Below are 18,480 nucleotides of genomic sequence, written 5' to 3'. Positions count from 1 at the left end.
GAAGCCATTCCTCCAGCCGAGTCCTTCTCCATGTTCCGCGGCGACAGATCAGGGGAGTTAGGGAAATCCGAAGGTGGAGGCGTCTGCGGTAAACAACCACTGGTGCCCCCACAACAACACTAAGTCTCTCTCCCGCTCCTGCTCGCTGAACCTGGAACAGCTGACCATCTTATGCCGTCCATTTTATCTCTCCCGGGAATTCAGCACAGTCATCATCACAGCCGTTTATATTCCGCCGCAAGCGGACACCGACACAGCACTGTCGGACCTGTATGATGTGTTGTGCGGATTTCAAAACAAACATCCCGACGTGGCTGTGGTGGTGACTGTGGACTTTAACAGGGCAAACCTTAAAAAACTTGTGTGGACCACTGCTACACACCTTACAAGAATGGATGCAAGACCGTCTCGCTCCCTGTCTTCGGGAAATCAGACCCGTTGCAGTTTGCGTACCAGCAGAACAGATCCACGGATGACGTGGTCTCCTCGGTACTGCACACCACGCTCACACACATGGATGGCTGGAGGGGGGCCTATGTGGGATTGCTGTTCATTGATTATAGTTCAGCTTTCAATACCATAGTCCCCACCAGACTGGCGGTCAAGCTGAAGGAGCTTGGACTGAATACATTAATATTACATTTACTTTTAGTCATTTAGCAGACGCTTTTATCCAAAGTGACTTACAAGGGAGAATAACATTCAAGCTACATGTTGACAGAGACATTAGTGTAACTGTGATGTTCTGATGTTATCTGGGGAAAGGGCGACCCTAGTGGTAACTCTAAACGCGATGTTGTTGTACTATCGATCTTGCGTAGTTTGGGTTCGATGACACATGTGGAAGTGAGCCGCCACATGCATTCTTTTTTGGTCCGGTTGCGTAGAAAACACGTTTGTCTATTTACAGTGCTTGCTAAGTAAAAGTTTGAACGATACAAGCTGCTTCATTCTTGGAAAAACTGTTAACTATCTGTTGAGCCAATGTAGCAGGTGTGTGCACCACACACACACACTGAAGCGGGGGCAAAAAAGTAAAAAGACAACTCTTCCAACGGCCAGCGTTCGTCCGATCTGTAAGTCAAAAACAAAACGACTAAAGCAATCAGCATGTCACTAAAAAGAGACGAAGAGGATTTTGTTGAACTAGAAACAAGATCACAAATATCCAACTGCTCCAGATCCAGCAGAAAATCTGTAGCTAACTCATTGTAAGCACGGGCTAAAGCAGAGGCTGCACGTGCAGAGCTCGCATTCACTAGACAAGAGGCAGAGCTAATAAAACAACAAGCCATTCTAAACGCCAGTCTGCACGAACTGAAATTAGCAAAGGCAGCGGCTACCGCTAACGCCGAAGCCGAAATCCTAGAAGCAGCTGCTGAAGAAGAATATGAATATGTGCTGTCAAACCCAATTAAAATGAACACAGCGCCGCTTAGCAAGTTGAAATTCAGAAGAAAAATGCTGAAATGCAGATTCCTGTTACACATCCAGGTCACCAGTCCTATCAGTGTGTAAAAGCGGCCAATATAGAAAATATTGACCACAAATTTATTGACCTGCCTCGACACCACACACACAGAGGAGAAGGTTACCAAATCAGGTAACCAGCACTGCACAGAGAAAATCATACAGCTACAGAGAGCTCTCCCACAACCTGAAACCAACCAGTGATGATTTCAAACCTTCCCAGCCTTACCACATACCGCTCCAAAATCTGTCTTGCATTAGTGTATCCTGTGGGCCAAAGAGACCTAGCCATGAAGACCTACATTGTTCTTGATGACCAGAGCAACAAGTCCTTAGGCAAAACTGAATTCTTCCCACATTTCAGAATTCAAGGCCCAGGAACAAGATACACTTTGAAGACATGTTCAGGAGTGGTGGATACGGCCGGACGGCGAGCCAGCAACTTCATGGTGGAGTCATTAGACAGCAACATCCACATTCCCCTGCCTACTCTGATTGAGTGTGACATGCTGCCAGATGACAGGTCTGAAATACCATCACCAGACGTAGCCAAACATCATCCTCACCTCAAACACTTGGCAGACAAAATCCCAGTCCTGGACCCAGACCCGCCCATCCTTCTTCTCCTTGGGAGAGACTTAACTCAGGTGCACAAAGTGCGGCAACAATGTAATGGGCCACACAACGCACCGTTTGCCCAGCGACTCGACCTTGGATGGGTGATAATTGGAGATGTGTGTCTGGGAAACCCACCACTGCCAGCGTCTTCAGAACCAGTGTGCTGAGGAATGGGCGCCAATCCCTCCTTTGCACCAGCAGCTTAACGGTCAGAGAGAAGATTGACAGCCCTGTGCCACGCCACATCTCTCCATGTGTGTCTCATGCAGGCGATGAAAGAGACAGCCTGGGCAGAAACGTTTTTCAAAGAACACAACGCGACGACCAATTTGGCCTTTCCATCGATGATGAGCTGTTCCTTGACCTCATGGATAAGGAAGTCTACATGAACAAAGCACACTGCTGGGTAGCACACTGCCATTCAGGCCAAACAGGCCCCGTCTGCCCAACAACAGACAACATGCTGTTAACCGCCTCGCCTCCCTCCGCCGCATGCTGGAGAAGAAACATGCCGTGAAACAACACTTCAACTTCATGCAAGCAATGTTCGATGCAGACACATTCACTTTCCATGTATCCAAAGAGAAGAAGCCATTCACTAGAAGGGGAATCCTGTTTACTGTCAATGGGCTTTATGACCCCCTGGGCTATGTGGCACCTGTCACAATTCAAGGAAAGGCCTTAGTCAGGGAGCTGTCTGCCGAACAAGCTGAATGGGATGCTCCCCTGCCAGCGTTAAAAGAGGAACGATGGAAAATGTGGACCAACTCACTCTGTGAGCTTGAGCAGCTTCAGATTGAAAGACCCTATGTGCCCGTTTCCTTGTGCTCCACAAAACACAGAGAACTCTGTGTCTTCTCTGATGCTTCCACTATGGCCATGTCAGCAGTGGCCTATCTTAAAGCAACAGATGAAATCGGACGGATTCACATTGGATTTGTCATGGGCAAGTCAAAGCTGGCTCCTCGTCCCCCACATACTGTTCCACGGCTCGAACTTTGTGGTGCTGTCTCTTGGCTCTTGAAATGGCGGACTTGATTACAGAAGATCTCGACACAGACATTCACAAGGTCACATTCTACACAGACAGCCGAATCGTATTGGGCTACAACAACAAGCAGGGGAGGCAGGTACAGGCGTTGGCCAACGCATTCTTGAAACGCCGGCATCAAGAGTACCTGGTGTCACTCCAACCAAGGAGAAAGTGGCACATGGACAAGCCAAAGCTGAGCCAAGGAGATGCTCAGGAGGCTCAAGGATGCACAGGTCAAGCGGAACGAATGGCCAGTCGGAGTGGGGTGAACGCCATTCCCAACAAAGACTCTAAGTCCGCAAAGTAGATGTGAGGGTGGTCAGACAGGGTACTCAGCGGGTGTATTCTAGACGAGTCTCTGAAGTTGTTTTACTTGTAAAAAGGGGAATAGTGTTATAATACATTATAACAAGCGGGGAGTGTGATGTTCTGATGTTATCTGGGGAAAGGGCGACCCTAGTGGTAACTCTAAACGCGTAGTTGTTTGTACTATCGATCTTGCTGTAGTTTGGGTTTGATGACACATGCGGAAGTGAGCCGCCACATGCATTCTTTTTTGATCCGGTTGGATGGAAAACACGTTTGTCTTTTTAAAGTGCTTTCTAAGTAAAAGTTTGAACGATACAAGGTGCTTCATTCTTGGAAAAACTGTTAACTATCTGTCGAGCCGATGTAGCAGGTGTGCACACACACACACTGAAGCGGGGGCAGAATAGTAACAATAAATACTGCTTAGTAGTACTAAGTAATTGTAAAATAGGAGAGGAGGTACTCTCTGAAGAGCTGGGTCTTCAAGTGCTTCTTAAAGACAGAGAGGGAGGTCCTTGCTCTGGTCGTTTTTGGCAGCTCGTTCTACCAATGTGAAACTACAAATGAGAATAAACTGGATTGCCGTGGTTGTACGGCCGGCAGAGCCAGGCGACGCTCAATTGATGAGCGCAGCATCCGGGGGGTAACATGTGCTTTTACAAGAGCATTTAAGTAGGTGGGAGCATTCCCAACAATCACTCTGTAGGCAAGCATAAGAGACTTGAACTTGATGCGAGCGGCTACAGGTAACCAGTGGAGCTCGATGAGCAGCGGAGTGACATGTGCCCTCTTTGGCTGGTTGAACACCAGTCGCGCCGCGCCGCATTCTGTGTCATCTTCAGTGGCTTCACCGCACAGGCCGGCAAGCCTGTTAAGAGGGCGTTGCAGTAGTCGAGACAGGACATCACCAAGGTTTGTACCAGCAGTTGAGTGGCATATTGGTTCAGGTACGGCCTGACTTTTCGGATGTTGAATAGTGCGAAGCGGCAGGACTGGGAGACGGCGGCAACATGGTCCGAGAATGTCAGTTGGTCACCAATAATGACACCTAGATTCCTTGCAGCCTTGGTAGGAACAAGAGATAGAGAGTAAATTTTAATATCAATGTTGTGATAAATACCTTGTTTGGCTGGGAAGACCAGCAGTTCCGTTTTCGCCATTTGTTTAGTTGAAGATGATAATCCTTCATCCATGTGGATATGTCAGCGAGACAATCGGAGATCCGCGTCAAGACAGTGGGGTCATCAGGCAGGAAGGACAGATAGAGTTGAGTATCATCCGCATAGCAGTGATATGAAAATCCATGCGAGCGGATGATCGGGCCCAGTGAGGTGGTGTATATGGCAAAGAGCTTAGAATTAATTATATGTGTGATTGCCGGGGTGACAGTCGGTGATATGGCTTGAAGGAGCTTAGATAGGATCGGATCTATATCGAATATATCTATATATATCTATATCTATATCTACATCTATCTATATCTATATCTATATTGAATCTATATTGAAAACTCCGCTGTGTGCCTGGATCCTGGACTTCCTCTCAGCCCGGCCCCAAGTGGTTAGGGTGGGGAAGCACATGTCCAGCTCCCTCACTCTGAACACAGAATCCCCCCAGGGCTGCGTCCTCAGCCCCCTACTGTACTCCCTGTACACACATGACTGTGTGGCCAGGTCCAGCTCCAACACCATCATCAAGTTTGCTGACGACACCGTTGTCATGGCCCTGATCACAGACGGCGATGAGAAGGCCAACGGCGAGGAGGTGGCTTATCTGTCACTCTGGTGCCAGGACAACAGCCTCCACCTGAACGTCAGCCAAATTAAGGAGCTGATTGTGGACTTTAGGCGTGGATTACAATCGAGGACGCACACGCCCTTGGTGATTAAGGGGACTTCTGTCGACAGGGTGAGCAGCTTCAAGTACCTGGGGATGGTAGCTCAGGCGGTAGAGCTGGTGGTCTATTGATCTAAAGGTTGCTGGTTCGATCCCAGGCTCCTCCTGCTAGCATGCTGTAGTGTCCTTGAGCAAGACACTTAACCCCTAATTGCTCCTGACGGCTGCGTCCGTCGGTGTTTGAACAATTGTAAGTCGCTTTGGATAAAAGCGTCTGCTAAATGTAAAGTACCTGGGAGTCCACATCACAGAGGATTTAACATGGACTTTAGAAACAGACACTCTGGTGAGAAAGGCGAGGCAGCGTCTTTACCATCTCAGGCAGCTGAGGAAATTCTGGGTCCTTCTACTCTGGAGCGGTGGAGAGCATCCTGACAGGTAACATCACTGCCTGGTTTGGGCATTGTACTGCCCAGGACAGGCGTGCCCTGCAGAAGGTGGTGCGTTCAGCTGAATGTACCACTGGAACTACACTCCCCTCCCTGCAGGACTTATACACCAGGAGGTGTAGTAGCAGAACCTGCAGGATCATGAAGGATCCTCATCACCCCAATAATGGACTGTTCCAGCTGCTGCGGTGAGGCAAGCGCCTCAGCAGCCACACAGGACAGAGAGACTGAGACAGAGTTTTTTCCCGCAAGCCTTAAGAACTGTCATTGCTGAACTCACCAGGGGTCCTCACTGAGACACACACATAGGCTCCACTACCTTCCGTACTGTATGTAGCATACTGTACCGCATACTGTGTCACTGTTCAGGGTTGTTCCGTGTTACCGTATTGCTGTGCCGTACTGTTGTGTAGTGTGCTGTATATCTCACAAACACAACCTCACTTTATTCACATGCCACTTTAATGCACAAATCTGTATATGCGTTGCATTGACATTTCACTGCATATATGTATGAAAGTATGTATATGTATGTGACGAATAAACCTCTTGAATCTTGAATCTTGGTTGAATGCTAAATAGGGTTGGAGGAAGACGGAGAATATTGAGAATAGAAGAAGTACATTGTGGATTTTGGTCTTTTTTAAAGACTATGTTGACATTAAAAAACATCACAAAATACACTGGCCTTGTCCTTCCATCCTACTGATGCCACATAAACTTGACATTAACTTTTTCTATGTCTCTTAGGTTTGGGGATGGATACATGATCACCGTAAGGACCAAGACCAGCTCCAGCGTCAAGGAGGTGGTCCGATTCTTCAATAGGAATTTCCCAGAGGCTGTTCTGAAGGTGAGAGACAGAGAGAGAGAGCAATATAATTATTTTGCAATTGAGATCATGAGTCACATTTTAAACGAGGAGAAACCTCTTCCTCCACCAGGAGCGCCACCACACCAAAGTGCAGTACCAGCTGAAGTCGGAGCACATCTCGCTGGCCCAGGTGTTCAGTAAGATGGAGCAAGTGGTGAGGGTGCTGGGGATCGAGGACTACTCCGTGAGCCAGACCACTCTGGACAACGTGAGTCACCGGGCGTTCATCAATGTTTATTATCATCTCCCGGAGTCTAAGTTCTGTTCACATGCCCTTAAATGAAAGGAGTATCTCGTAGTAGCCAGGCTGGGTCAGTCGGTGACTTGGCGATCTGGATTGAATGAAATATCTCAGCATTCATTTGTTGACAAGGAATTTTTGACGTAACTAAAGAAGTCTCAACGTCCTTGTGAAAATTAGGTGCTGATCCTGGTAAGTCGGTGCCAGAAGGCTGTGTTCCCACATAGCTTATAGTCAGAAAAAACACAGCCAGGAGCACTTTTGAGATTATATTTTAAAAAATACTGCAAGTGGGCTAATGCACTAGTGGCCCATGTAGTGCCTATATTGTATCCATAATAACAGCAAAGTTAAACAGTTTTTGTTGTGGTTTTAATTAGTTAGCTGAGGAAAAGGCAGTGAATGTCTTATGAGTATCTTATCTATTGTATATACTAGTGTATATACATATTATATATAAATATATATATATATATTAGTGTATATTTGTTTCTCTTTTTTCTGTTACTGGCTCTGTTTAGCTTTTTATGGTAATTGTGTGTACAGCCACGTTGTACAGTAAAGTGACGATCTTCTCCTTTCCCCCATATCATGCTTCCCTACTTTTTTATCCTCTACTATCTTTTTTTTATCTGCACCTATCTTTTCCATTTTCTAGGTGTTTGTGAACTTTGCCAAGAAGCAGAGCGACAACTTGGAGCAGCAGGAGAGTTCGCCTCCTGGTGATGGCCAGTCACCACTGCAGCGCCTCCTCAGCCTGCTGAAGCCCCGGCCAGCCAACACGGAGCTCAGCGCCCTGGTTAGCGAGGAGCCCGAGGAGCTGGAGTCTGACGACGATGAAGGGCTCATCAGCTTCGAAGAGGAGAGGGTGAGGAGGAGAGGAGAGGAAGGGGAGGGAAGGAGAGTAAGAGGGAAGGAGGAGAGGACGGGAAAAAGAGAAGAGCGGAGATGACAAGAGCGGGAAGGGACAAAACGAGAGGATGAGGAGAGGAGAGTAGGGGGTAGAAGAGAGGAGAGGGGGAGGAGAAGAAAGGAGGAGGGCAGGGGAGGGAAGGAGGAGGGGAGGGGAGGGGAATAGAAGCGGGAGAAGAGAAGAGAAAAGGAGGAGGGCAGGGGAGGAAGGGAGAAGGAGGAGGGGAGGGGAGGGGAATAGAAGCGGGAGAAGAGAAGAGAAAAGGAGGAGGGCATGCAAGGAAGGAAAGGAGGAGACGGAAGAGAAGGGGAGAAGAGAGGGAGGAGAGGATGACGAGGACAGGAGCAGGAGAGGAAAAGAGGTGAAGAAGAGGCGAGGGGGAGAGAAGGGCAAAGGAGAGGCAGACAGGAGGGGAGGAGGAGAGGTAGCAGAAGACGAAAGGGAAAGAGGAGAGGACGAGAGGGAAGGGGGGGAGGAGGACAGGAGGATGTCACAATGACAGTTTTTTTTGTGTGTGTGTGTGTGTGTGTGTGTGTGTGTGTGTGTGTGTGTGTGTGTGTGTGTGTGTGTGTGTGTGTGTGTGTGTGTGTGTGTGTGTGTGTGTGTGTGCGTGTGGGTGTGTGTGTGGCAGGTGCAGCTCAGCTTCAACACAGACACCCTGTGCTGAAAGAAAAAGAGAACTGTCAGGGGACAGACAAACCAAGAGAAAATGAAATCAATAAATGACCCAAAATTTTAATCGGGGGGCGCTAGGACCAAATCTGAGTTTTTTAATTTCAAGCCTCAAAAAAATCAGGGGATGGAGTGCGTTTGGAAAATAATTGCTACCTAGAAAAAGCGGGTGTTTCCCCATTGAACGGGGGGGCTGGAGGGGGTCCGGTCTCACTGTGTCGCCTTAGTCCCAGACTGGTTTGGTGAGGGGGTGGGGGGGGGGGGGGGTCTCGATTCCACTCGGAATGAAGATCCACGCACCTGAATGTTCCCAGAGTTATATTTTTAGAATGCGAAAACAAACAAAAACGACAAAAAAAAAAGACATCAACAACAAACACAAAGATGGCTGATCGGGACCGTGGCTTATGAAACACATGATGTCAGCCGATACCGACATGTCTCGCCACCCATTTCTTTATTTTTGTCTCTTTCTGTCGTTCAAACCTGCTCCCCGCCAAACACCCCCCTCCCCACAGTATAACTGCAAAACAGCCCTTTTTACCTGACACTCAACCTGCCTTGAAGAGCATGCTGTGATGAATCGATGAAGTCCTCATGTTGTGATACGATATATTTTTCTGTGGCCAGAGAGGAACCATTTATTTTTGGGGGATATTGTGGGAACTGATTGTGGATACGTGGGAAAGCGCTACGGGCGGGGGGGTCTGTACTTCAACTCCTTAGATCCATCCTTTACCGGACGCCAGTGTAGATTAGAACAATGCATTTTTAACGGCGGCAACAATTCAACACGATCACTGTGACAACATCAAGGGAACTTTCAGAACATGTTGATTGATGATTGAGGATTATATACTTGTATGGTATAAACAGTTTTAAAAAGACTTTTCTTTTTTTGGTCGGGATGCTTTCCGGACTCTTTGGCATGTGATTTTTCCTGGTCTCTTTCTCATGCACCGTGCATTTCTTTTTGTGCTAACTCAGCTGTAAAGCCGGCTTTACCCTGAATCCTAAAAATCCGGTCCTACAGTTTGATCCTGCCCCCCGGGTGCCCTGTTGGCCACCGGGTGACCTGTGTCGAGGGTTTCGCTTTTGCATCAAGCCGGTTTTCCTGTCAGATCCGCCACAACACTGTATGTTCTTTCAACTTTCTTTTTTCTGTTTTGCTAAAACTCATCTCTACCATTTTCGCAAAAAAATGCCCTACTTATAGTGATTGAGACAAGTTCCAAATACTTTATTTACATTTTCTTTTGAGCTTTTCTTATTTATAAGAAAAGCTCTAAAGAATTCTGAAAGAATTTTGCTTTTTACAAGCAAAGTTCTTTCAGAAGATAAAATATTTATTACTGGCGAATATGGCAACGTCCAAACATAAATTCGAGTGTACTGGTATATATGTAACCTGCAGTTTAAAGTAGGTTCCAGCAACACCGCTTAGCATTTGCTTCGCAACAGTGGCTTCCGTAGTTTTGGTCCGAAACTTCATGCAAGGGTCGAAAGATTTGAACCTATCTTGGAGCCACGATCGGATGTGGAAATCTCACACAAACAGCTTTTCCTGTGCGTTATCCGACTCTACATAGGGATGAATAGACCTTTGGTTTGTCATCACCATTTGTCAGATTCGGTGTAAAGCCGGCTTAAACCCGTTGTATCCCGGTCAAACTAATTGCCGTTCCACAACTTAACTTCTTACTTTCACAACTTCTGGTGACGGAGTGACACTTTTTTTTCCTACTTTCAAGGGAGTCAGAAAAAACCCTGAAATGGACTGGTGTGATTCCTTTATTTTCACAGAATGTAAAGCTGGAGCCTCCAGGGGCAGCTAGGAATGGTATGTTGTTTATTTTATAGGTCGCTCTTATATATTAAAAACCTCAGTGGAAACAGCTATGACTGAAAGCTCACGTGATGACGACCGTAACACTTTGATTCAGAGTTCTGAACCTGAAGATCAATGGAACCATTCGGATCAGGCTTTTTTTTTTACCCGGTCAAAGCCGGTTGACATTTATCTGTGATACACTGATTTATCACAATCTTGGATCTCTCTCTTGTGAATTTGTCAAACAGGCGAAGATCGGTGACCGTGACATTTTTAATTTTGTCACATCGTGTCAAGGAGCAAAGCGATTCAAAGGTAAAGCCTACGACACCAGCATCTCATGGAGTTAAGACGCAAATATGGGGGTATTATTTAACTGTGATAATGTACACTGTATGAATTTAGGAATGTCTACTTTTTTTTGGTTTTGTTCCTGCGTGAAGCGTCGCAGTTTTTATTTTGATGTAACATTTAAACTCAACATATTTTGAGCCTGTGTCCGATTAAAACGGTTGTTTCCCAAGCTGAAGTCATGTGCTCCACATCGTCCCCTTGGAACCTTCCTCCTGCCCATCAGGCGGTAAGAGGTAAAATGGAATCATTTAAAAAATATATATATATTTGACACCATCAGACTTTTTATTTCAGATATGGAGAAATTCTGGTCAAAAAGAAAAGTTATCCAAATGGAACTGTGGCTCCACGTAGTGACGAAAGAGGAATTGCAGCCAATAGCCCCAGTAAAAGTACCGGATTTGTAGAAGATTTGTTTTTCTCAATTGTTTACACACGTTTTCTGAAAACATGTCTCATATTCTTAGAACTCTACACACAAATCACAAAAAAATGAAACTCTGCATTCAAAACAATGTTGTCTTCTCAAAATGGTATTTTGTGTTGGAATACACGCACGCACGCACACACGCGCACACACACACACCATCATATGAAGACATTTATAAGAACCGATTGAACATTGATGTGCTCAATGTAAAACACTAGTACGAATGCCTTATCAGGAGACGTATGCCTTTTGCATGTTCAGTGTTATACTTACTACGTATGTACAGTAGTCTGTTGTAAAATACTTTTGTACAATATTTTTATACCCAAATACAAATCACACAAATACACTGTAATATAAAGACTTTTTTTTTTTCCCAAAATACTTTATACATCCCAACAAACACAAAGTTAGATGTGTAAAGTGTCCTACATACAGAACAAATAGAAAAATGTACTGTATACAGTAAAAAAAAAAAAAAGTGGCTTCATCTTGTCTTCTGTTTCGGTTTGGCCACATCACCTCATCAACATCGCAGGCAATGTTCTCCCTGGCCAAGCAGCGGGCGAGTATCGCCTAGCATGGCAAATCCAGCCCTAAAAAGTTTCTACAGCTATAGTTGCCCATGCATCTTCCATAGCTTGCTGAAGGGGTATACGGTATGGGGATTGCAGTCAAAATTCAAGAGGTTTATTTGTCACATACATATACATACTTCCATACATATATGCAGTGAAATGTCTCAAAGAGTCAGTCATAGACCTTCTATCTTCAGGCAGAAAAAAACCACCTAAATCCGATTGAGAAATGGAGAACATGGTAGGAGATAAACTACTGAAAAGCGGAGGTGGTCAATGAACCAGTTGTGGACGAGAGCAGCCTGGTAGAAACTAACGTTGTCCCAAATGACAACGTACCTGGGCTGCTCTGGGCCAGCTATCCGGTCTGGTTGAATGAGCATGTTGTGTAGCGTGTCCAGGAATGAGATGGCATAGGCAGTGTTGTAGGGGCCACAAATGGCATGGTGATGGACGACACTGTGGTGGTTAATGGCTTTGCACATAGTGATGTTCCATCCTCACTGGCCAGGGACTTCGACAATGGCACACTTGCTGATGGCATTCCTTCCTCTTCCACGTCCTTTTGCAAGATTGAAACCAACCTCATCAATGAAGATGAATTTATGCTCCACTGCAGTTGTATCTAGCTCAAGAACTCTTTAACAGGCAACATGACAATATTAAAACTAGACCTAGAGCGGTCAAGATTGTGAAGTAAAAAAAAATTGGGATAACAATAAGGTAATACGTCTACAGTGCTGATGGTATGCAGAAATTGTGGGAAAGTATAAGACTTCCTTGCACATAATCATAGCGCAATTATTTGACTCTTTTTGTTCCTTTCAAATGGCACCCTGCAGAGCTGTTTCATCCTCTTCTGGTTTCGGCGCATGGCACGGTCCACTGTTGATAAACTCACTCCGTCAATATTTTTGGAATATGTCATTGCTTTCTATGATTTCACTTTGTATTTGCTTTAGTGCGATAGTGTTATTTTCTAGAACGATGATTTTGGTCTCCTGTTCAGGACACGCTCTCTACCACCTTGTGGTGATAATCTTTCAGTTCTGCAAAGGATACAAATATAGTAAAATAGTGTAAATATTGAGTAGGACTACAAAGTAGGAATAGGTTCCAATCCCATACATACATGAAATATACTTTGTTTACTCTACTACAGTCCACTTGCAATGCTGTACTACAGTTATCTTTGAGTAGTGATATGCAGTACTACAATACTGTAATGAGAGCAGATTCCATACCTATTCTCATTTCAGAAAGTCCAGACGATGAACACTACTTTGAACCTGCTCGAGTTTGGTTGTAATCACTGCCCAGCCACCCTCATTGTTAGACCATGGCTGACCATATGGTCAACCAAAGTGGCCCGGATTTCATCAGAGATAAAGGCTCTCCTTGGAATTGCTCCTCCACTTACTCTAACTCCTCTCGCTATTCTCTCTCTCTTATGTTGGCATCCATTTCTCCAAAACAGAAGAGCTCGCCTGTGGCCCTTTTGTTACAGTAAAGCTCTGATTACTAACTGAACAATTGTGCAAGATGGGTTTGCCCATGAGTCAGTGTGGATAGTAGGAAATTTAAGTTTAGCATTTTGAATGGCAGTGTGTTCCATGTGAACACAAAATATTGTATTCAGAAGACTGTGCCAAATGTGGAGAATTGTGTGTAGTGTGTTGATAGAAAGTGTGGTTTAGAACTGGAATCTGAGTGTAAAGCAGGAAATGTGCTTGCAATTTAGCAGAATTAGTTCAGGGGATTGGTACATGTAGTGGTCATTGTGTCTCAGTGTTAGTGTGTAAACAATTGAGAAAAACTATTATTAAATTAAAATAGGCCAACTCGTGGCCATTCCACTCGGGGAGATGGAATGAGAAAACTGGATATAGATATAGATGCTAGATATTTTATTCATACTGGTAGCGCATTTGCAGTTTTACAGCAACTCACATAAAAAAACAATAGGCAACAATAAAGTATTAAGGATAAAAATAGAAAGAAGGTGGTAATATACAACAAACCTAGAAAACAATCCCAATATAAACAAACAAGAAAACGTTGACGATATACAATAACGCTTGAAATACAAATAAACCTACAATTTAACCACAAACAATAAAATATAGCTGCAGGCAGCAATACACAGGGTCCATGTGAGCTGGCGTGACGTCTGTGACTTGTCCCAGAGTTTTCCTCAGAAGTTCCACAGGGTATTTAAGACTTTGTTTTGAAGGAGAGTGGCGGACCTGTGGAGCAGCACGTCCTGCCCACCGCGTCTTTGATGCCTTTGAATGTGGGCCACAAACAATTACCGTTTCAAAACATAGGAAGATTGTATAAAATTCAGGAAGATTGCATACATTTATATATCTGGAATGTCTATACATTCTGAGGGTATACGATTGGTGAACCAAAAGCAATGAAATTAAACAAAAATTTCAATTGAGCTCTTTAGTGAACATGCTTCTTTTACTTCCAAGTTGGTGTATTTCTACGGAACGCTGTGAGCGACCGTAAAGCGGCAAAAGGTTGCCTTTGTATATGTCTTTGCGACAGCGGCGCAAAAGTTGTCTATTGTAATGGAATGCATGGTTTCTATTACAAATAACTATAATTCAGATTGTAAACGACATTATGCGTGTTCCAAACGCAACACTTCCTCCATTAGTTCAAGTCCAGTCCATTAATCCCGTGAGCAGATATAAACAAATATCTGGCTACGTCGCTTCAATGACGTCCATAGACTGACGTCAGTGTTTGATGAACCAAACAATTGGGGTCTTGCCCCTTTTCGGGAGCTGGACCCAAATAATGTGAAGGAAAAAATGGCAATATACAATAACTCAGCCCGAACCATCTACATTATTCGTGTTGAGGCCACAAACTTAGAAAAAACGGTGAGAAACGATTTAGAAACGGGTATTAAAAAACACATTTATTACAATGATCAAATTACTTCATAGGTTTTTAGTTTACTGAGTTCATGATTGAGTCTTTTAAAAACATTATTTCATGTTGGCAGACTTAAATAGTGATATGATTAACTTATAATATGTTACAGTTACTGTTCTTTTTAGGTGCCCAAAAACAAATTCGCAAGATGTTATTGTGTATATTGAGAAGTGAATACAGATGAGGAAAACCAGGATCCTGGATGTGTGTGTGTGTGTATATATATATATATATATATATATATATATATATATATATATATATATATATATATATATATATATATATATATATATATATATATATATATATATATATATATATATATATAAAAATAAAAATAAAATTTTAATCAGTCATCTTCTGCATCATCAAAGGCCACGCCCATCGCTTCATGCTTTCTGTAAAAGAAAATTAAAAATAAAATGCAATGATATAGTAAATGTTTTCTTCCTGTTAGTTAAGATATATATACACTACTCACAAAAAGTTAGGGATATTCGGCTTTCGGGTGACATTTTTTGTTGCGGTATACCCACCGCTGTGTTGGCTTTTGTTTCAATAAATTGTTTGAGATGAGGAAATGACCATTCCATGCTTCTACTTAAATGTCCTACTTTCATAATATAAAATCACTGTAGCGTGAACTTTTTACATTTTCCATAAATTTCACCCGAAAGCCAAATATATATATATTTTATAAATTAAAATAAAAACAGCTACCTCTTGGTTCCCGGGTTGATGAGGGAATCCCCCGGGAGACGTTTCTTCAATGTGACAGGTGGTCCAGTCTTCCGTTGTGCCCTCGGCGCAAAGTCTGGAAGTGAATAGCAGTTGCCATTAGACAATAAACTTACCCACCTCCACAATATTTATAATTTGAGTTGTTTCATGGTTTTATTTTATTCCTACAGCACTTCCTTCTGCAATACAGTGATTCATGAGATTCAAGAGGTTTTTATTTGTCACAAACATATATGCAGTGAAAAGCCTTCACAACGCACCCAGAGATTATGCACAATAGTTACTAAACCGAACATAATAGCTAACCTAATTCCTACCAAACTAACTAAGTGAAACTAACTGATTCCTAAAACGTAATGCAGTTAGTGAATAGAATAATAGAAATAAAATAAAAATTAAATAAGACTCAAAAAGATAATACAAAGCAGGGGTACAAAACAAGGGAATAGAGTTATGTATATGGGATAGGCTATTATGATAGTAATATTACAATTAAATAAATAAATTAATCAATTAATCAATATTTCAGTTTATGTAAAAAATGGTTTTAGTGCCAAACCATTTCAATCTTCTTTGTTTATCAGTGGTTGCCATGGTGATTCTAATGATGATGTCTATTACTAACCACGCCGCCATTTTCCATTGGGATAGAAACTGAGGAAGAAAAAGGCAGTGAAATGTTCTCCTTTACCTGGGTGCCGCCTTTGTTGGTGATTTTTCATCGGGCTGACAGACTGGGATCTCACTGGAAGAAATAAAGACACAATCATAGTAGAATAAATCATATCAATGTATATGTGAAAAATTGAAATTATAGTTATGTTTTAATTCACAAAGTAAATAAGTTTACATTATTAATCATTTACAAATAATCTGTTGTTACACGGTGAAATTAAATTGTAGAATTTCATGATAAGATGCTAAAATTAATTGTTCGTTTTTAAACAATGTTGAAAATGCTTAAGAGTTTGTTTACAATAAATTTTCTTATTATATTTATTTCAGGTTCTCCATCTGTTATCTATCTTCTCTTTCTTCTTAGGGGTCGCCACAGCGGATTATCTGCCCCCAATAACTTCTGTTCTGCACATATTCCTCCCTTACACCAACCGCCTGCATGTCCTCCTTCACCACATCCATAAACCTTCTCTTTGGCATTCCTCTCTTCCTCTTACCTGGCAGCTCCATCCTCAGCATCCTTCTCCCAATGTAACTCTCATCTCTCCTACACACGTGTCCAAACCATCTCAATCTGGCCTCTCTCACTTTTCCACCAAACTGTCCAACCTGAGTTGTCCTTCTAATGTACTCATTCTTAATCCTGTCCATCCTTGTCACTCCCAATAAAAATCTCAACATCCTCAACTCTGCCACCTCCAGTTCAGCCACCTGCCTTTTTGTCAGTGCCACCGCCTCTAAACCGTACAACATGGCTGGTCTCTCTACCGTCCTGTAGACCTTCCCCTTCACTCTTACTGGAACCCTTCTGTCACAGATCACTCCGGACACTCTTCTCCACCCACTCCACCCTGCCTGTACTCTCTTCTTCACCTCTCTCCCGCACTCTCCGCTGCTTTGGATGGTCGACCCCAAGTACTTGAACTTATCCGCCCTCTCCACCTCCACTCCTTGCATTCTCAGATTTTCGCCGCCCTCCCTCCCATTCAGGCACATGTATTCTATCTTACTCCTGCTGATTTTCATTCCTCTTCTCTCTAATGCATGCCTCCACTTCTCCAGGCTCTCCTTAACCTGCTCCCTACTCTTGCTACAGATCACAATGTCATCCGTGAACATCATAGTCCACGGAGACTCCTTATCATACAGATCTTAAAATCGATTGCTTATGCCTATATTTGGACACTAGGGGGAAATAGCAGGCTTTTCCTCATTCTACACAAACTTTGGATCAGGAGATCCTGTTTGTGTCATCTTTCTCACCGTTTTCTAGGGGTATTACATTTACATGAGACGTTAATTTACCAATAAATAACCAAGAGAAAAGTAGCTTACCGTTGTTGTCAAACTTTGTAAGGCACTCCGCCATTCTGAACAGCAACTCCTTCAGTTCCTTTTTGGCATCCGCTCCCTCCAGCCTAGGCAGGGTCAAGCTCGGTCCCTGAAACCGCAGTCTAGGCGCAGCACGGCGTTGGTGTCTTGCACCAAGACTGAGGAGGAGCTTCCTGTATCGAGAGCAGATCTGGTGGGGGAAAAACAGCAGTGGGTTATTCAAATGCACTCCAATTCAGAAATAAATCAGTAAAAAGTGGTTTGAGAAGTGCAGGGATGATAATGTTTATGGCTAACCTGGCTTTAATGATGAAGTCCTCTGCAGATTTCAGGAAAGGCTTTGGCCCAAAAAGGTAAAAGTTAGAACCAAACAAGATCCTTAGAGAAGGTTTATTGGAAACAGCGAGTTACTTACAAACTGGCTCAACGTGTCCTCGGTGATATCAGTGCTCCACACATCATCAGCATCTGTTAAACTAAATCAGAATCAGAATCTGTCTTTAGGGCCAAATAATTTTTCGATGTACAAGGAATTTGCATTGGTGTATTGATGTACAGACAATTAGCATAAAAATCTTAACAGTCTAAAATATATCCATACATCTATCTATGTACCGATCAGCTACAACATTAAAACTACCACTAATATTGTGTAGGTCCCCTTCGTGCAACCAAAACAGCCCTGACCCGTCGTGGCATGGACTCCACAAGACCTCTGAAGGTGTCCTGTGGTGTCTGGCACCAAGATGATAGCAGCAGATCCTTTGAGTCCTGTAAGTTGCGATGTGGGGCCTCCATGTATCAGACTTGTTGTTCCAGCACATTCCACAGATGCTCGATCGAATTGAGATCTGGGGAATTTGGAGATCAAGTTAACACCTTGAACTCTTTGTCGTGTTCCCCAAACAATTCCTGAACAATTTTTTCAGTGTGGCATGGCGCTTTATTCTGCTGAAAAAGGCCCCTGCCATCAGGGAATTTAAGAGGTATAACTGGTCTGCACCAATCTTTAGAGTGGTATGGGCCAAAGTAACATCCACATGAATGCCAGGACCCAAGGCAACAGAACATTGCCCAGAGCATCACACCGCCTCAAATAGCTTGGCTTCTTCTCATAGTGCATCCTGCTGCAGTCTCTTCCCCAGGTAAACAACACACACGCACCA

The 18,480-nt window shown here is 43.7% G+C and overlaps 2 protein-coding genes across 2 annotated transcripts in view; one reads left to right on the top strand and one right to left on the bottom strand.

Annotated features, from left to right (window-relative positions):
- Positions 1-8,476, top strand: part of abca2 (ATP-binding cassette, sub-family A (ABC1), member 2) — a 59,515-nt gene extending 51,039 nt beyond the window's left edge. The window contains exons 40-43 of the mRNA XM_080003409.1: positions 6,466-6,568; positions 6,660-6,797; positions 7,489-7,698; positions 8,375-8,476. Of these exons, the coding sequence (XP_079859535.1) occupies positions 6,466-6,568; positions 6,660-6,797; positions 7,489-7,698; positions 8,375-8,410 (487 nt within the window). The 3' untranslated portion in view covers positions 8,411-8,476. The remainder of the gene's footprint in view (positions 1-6,465; positions 6,569-6,659; positions 6,798-7,488; positions 7,699-8,374) is intronic.
- Positions 8,477-14,844: 6,368 nt separating this feature from the next.
- paxx (PAXX non-homologous end joining factor) lies at positions 14,845-18,097 on the bottom strand. Its single transcript, XM_080003283.1, has 5 exons — positions 18,028-18,097; positions 17,318-17,487; positions 15,996-16,049; positions 15,284-15,377; positions 14,845-14,961 (listed from the first exon to the last, which is right to left on the bottom strand). Exons 2-5 carry the CDS (start codon positions 17,349-17,351, stop codon positions 14,913-14,915), a joined length of 231 nt encoding a protein of 76 aa, XP_079859409.1. The 5' UTR covers positions 17,352-17,487; positions 18,028-18,097; the 3' UTR covers positions 14,845-14,912.
- Positions 18,098-18,480: the final 383 nt, after the last annotated feature.

The sequence above is a fragment of the Zeus faber genome (genome assembly GCF_960531495.2).
Source record: "Zeus faber genome assembly, chromosome: 7".
NCBI lineage: Eukaryota > Metazoa > Chordata > Actinopteri > Zeiformes > Zeidae > Zeus > Zeus faber.
Note: the sequence above shows the minus strand (reverse complement) of the source record. Positions and strands in the feature narration are given on the sequence as shown.

Coding starts and splice junctions, on each gene's coding strand:
- paxx (XM_080003283.1), bottom strand. CDS start 17,351: ATGGCGGAGTGCCTTACAAAGTTTGACAACAACG. Junction 16,050..17,317: donor TACAAAGTTTGACAACAACG/GTAAGCTACTTT, acceptor TATTTCTTCCAG/TGAGATCCCAGTCTGTCAGC. Junction 14,962..15,283: donor ATCAACCCGGGAACCAAGAG/GTAGCTGTTTTT, acceptor TTTCTTTTACAG/AAAGCATGAAGCGATGGGCG.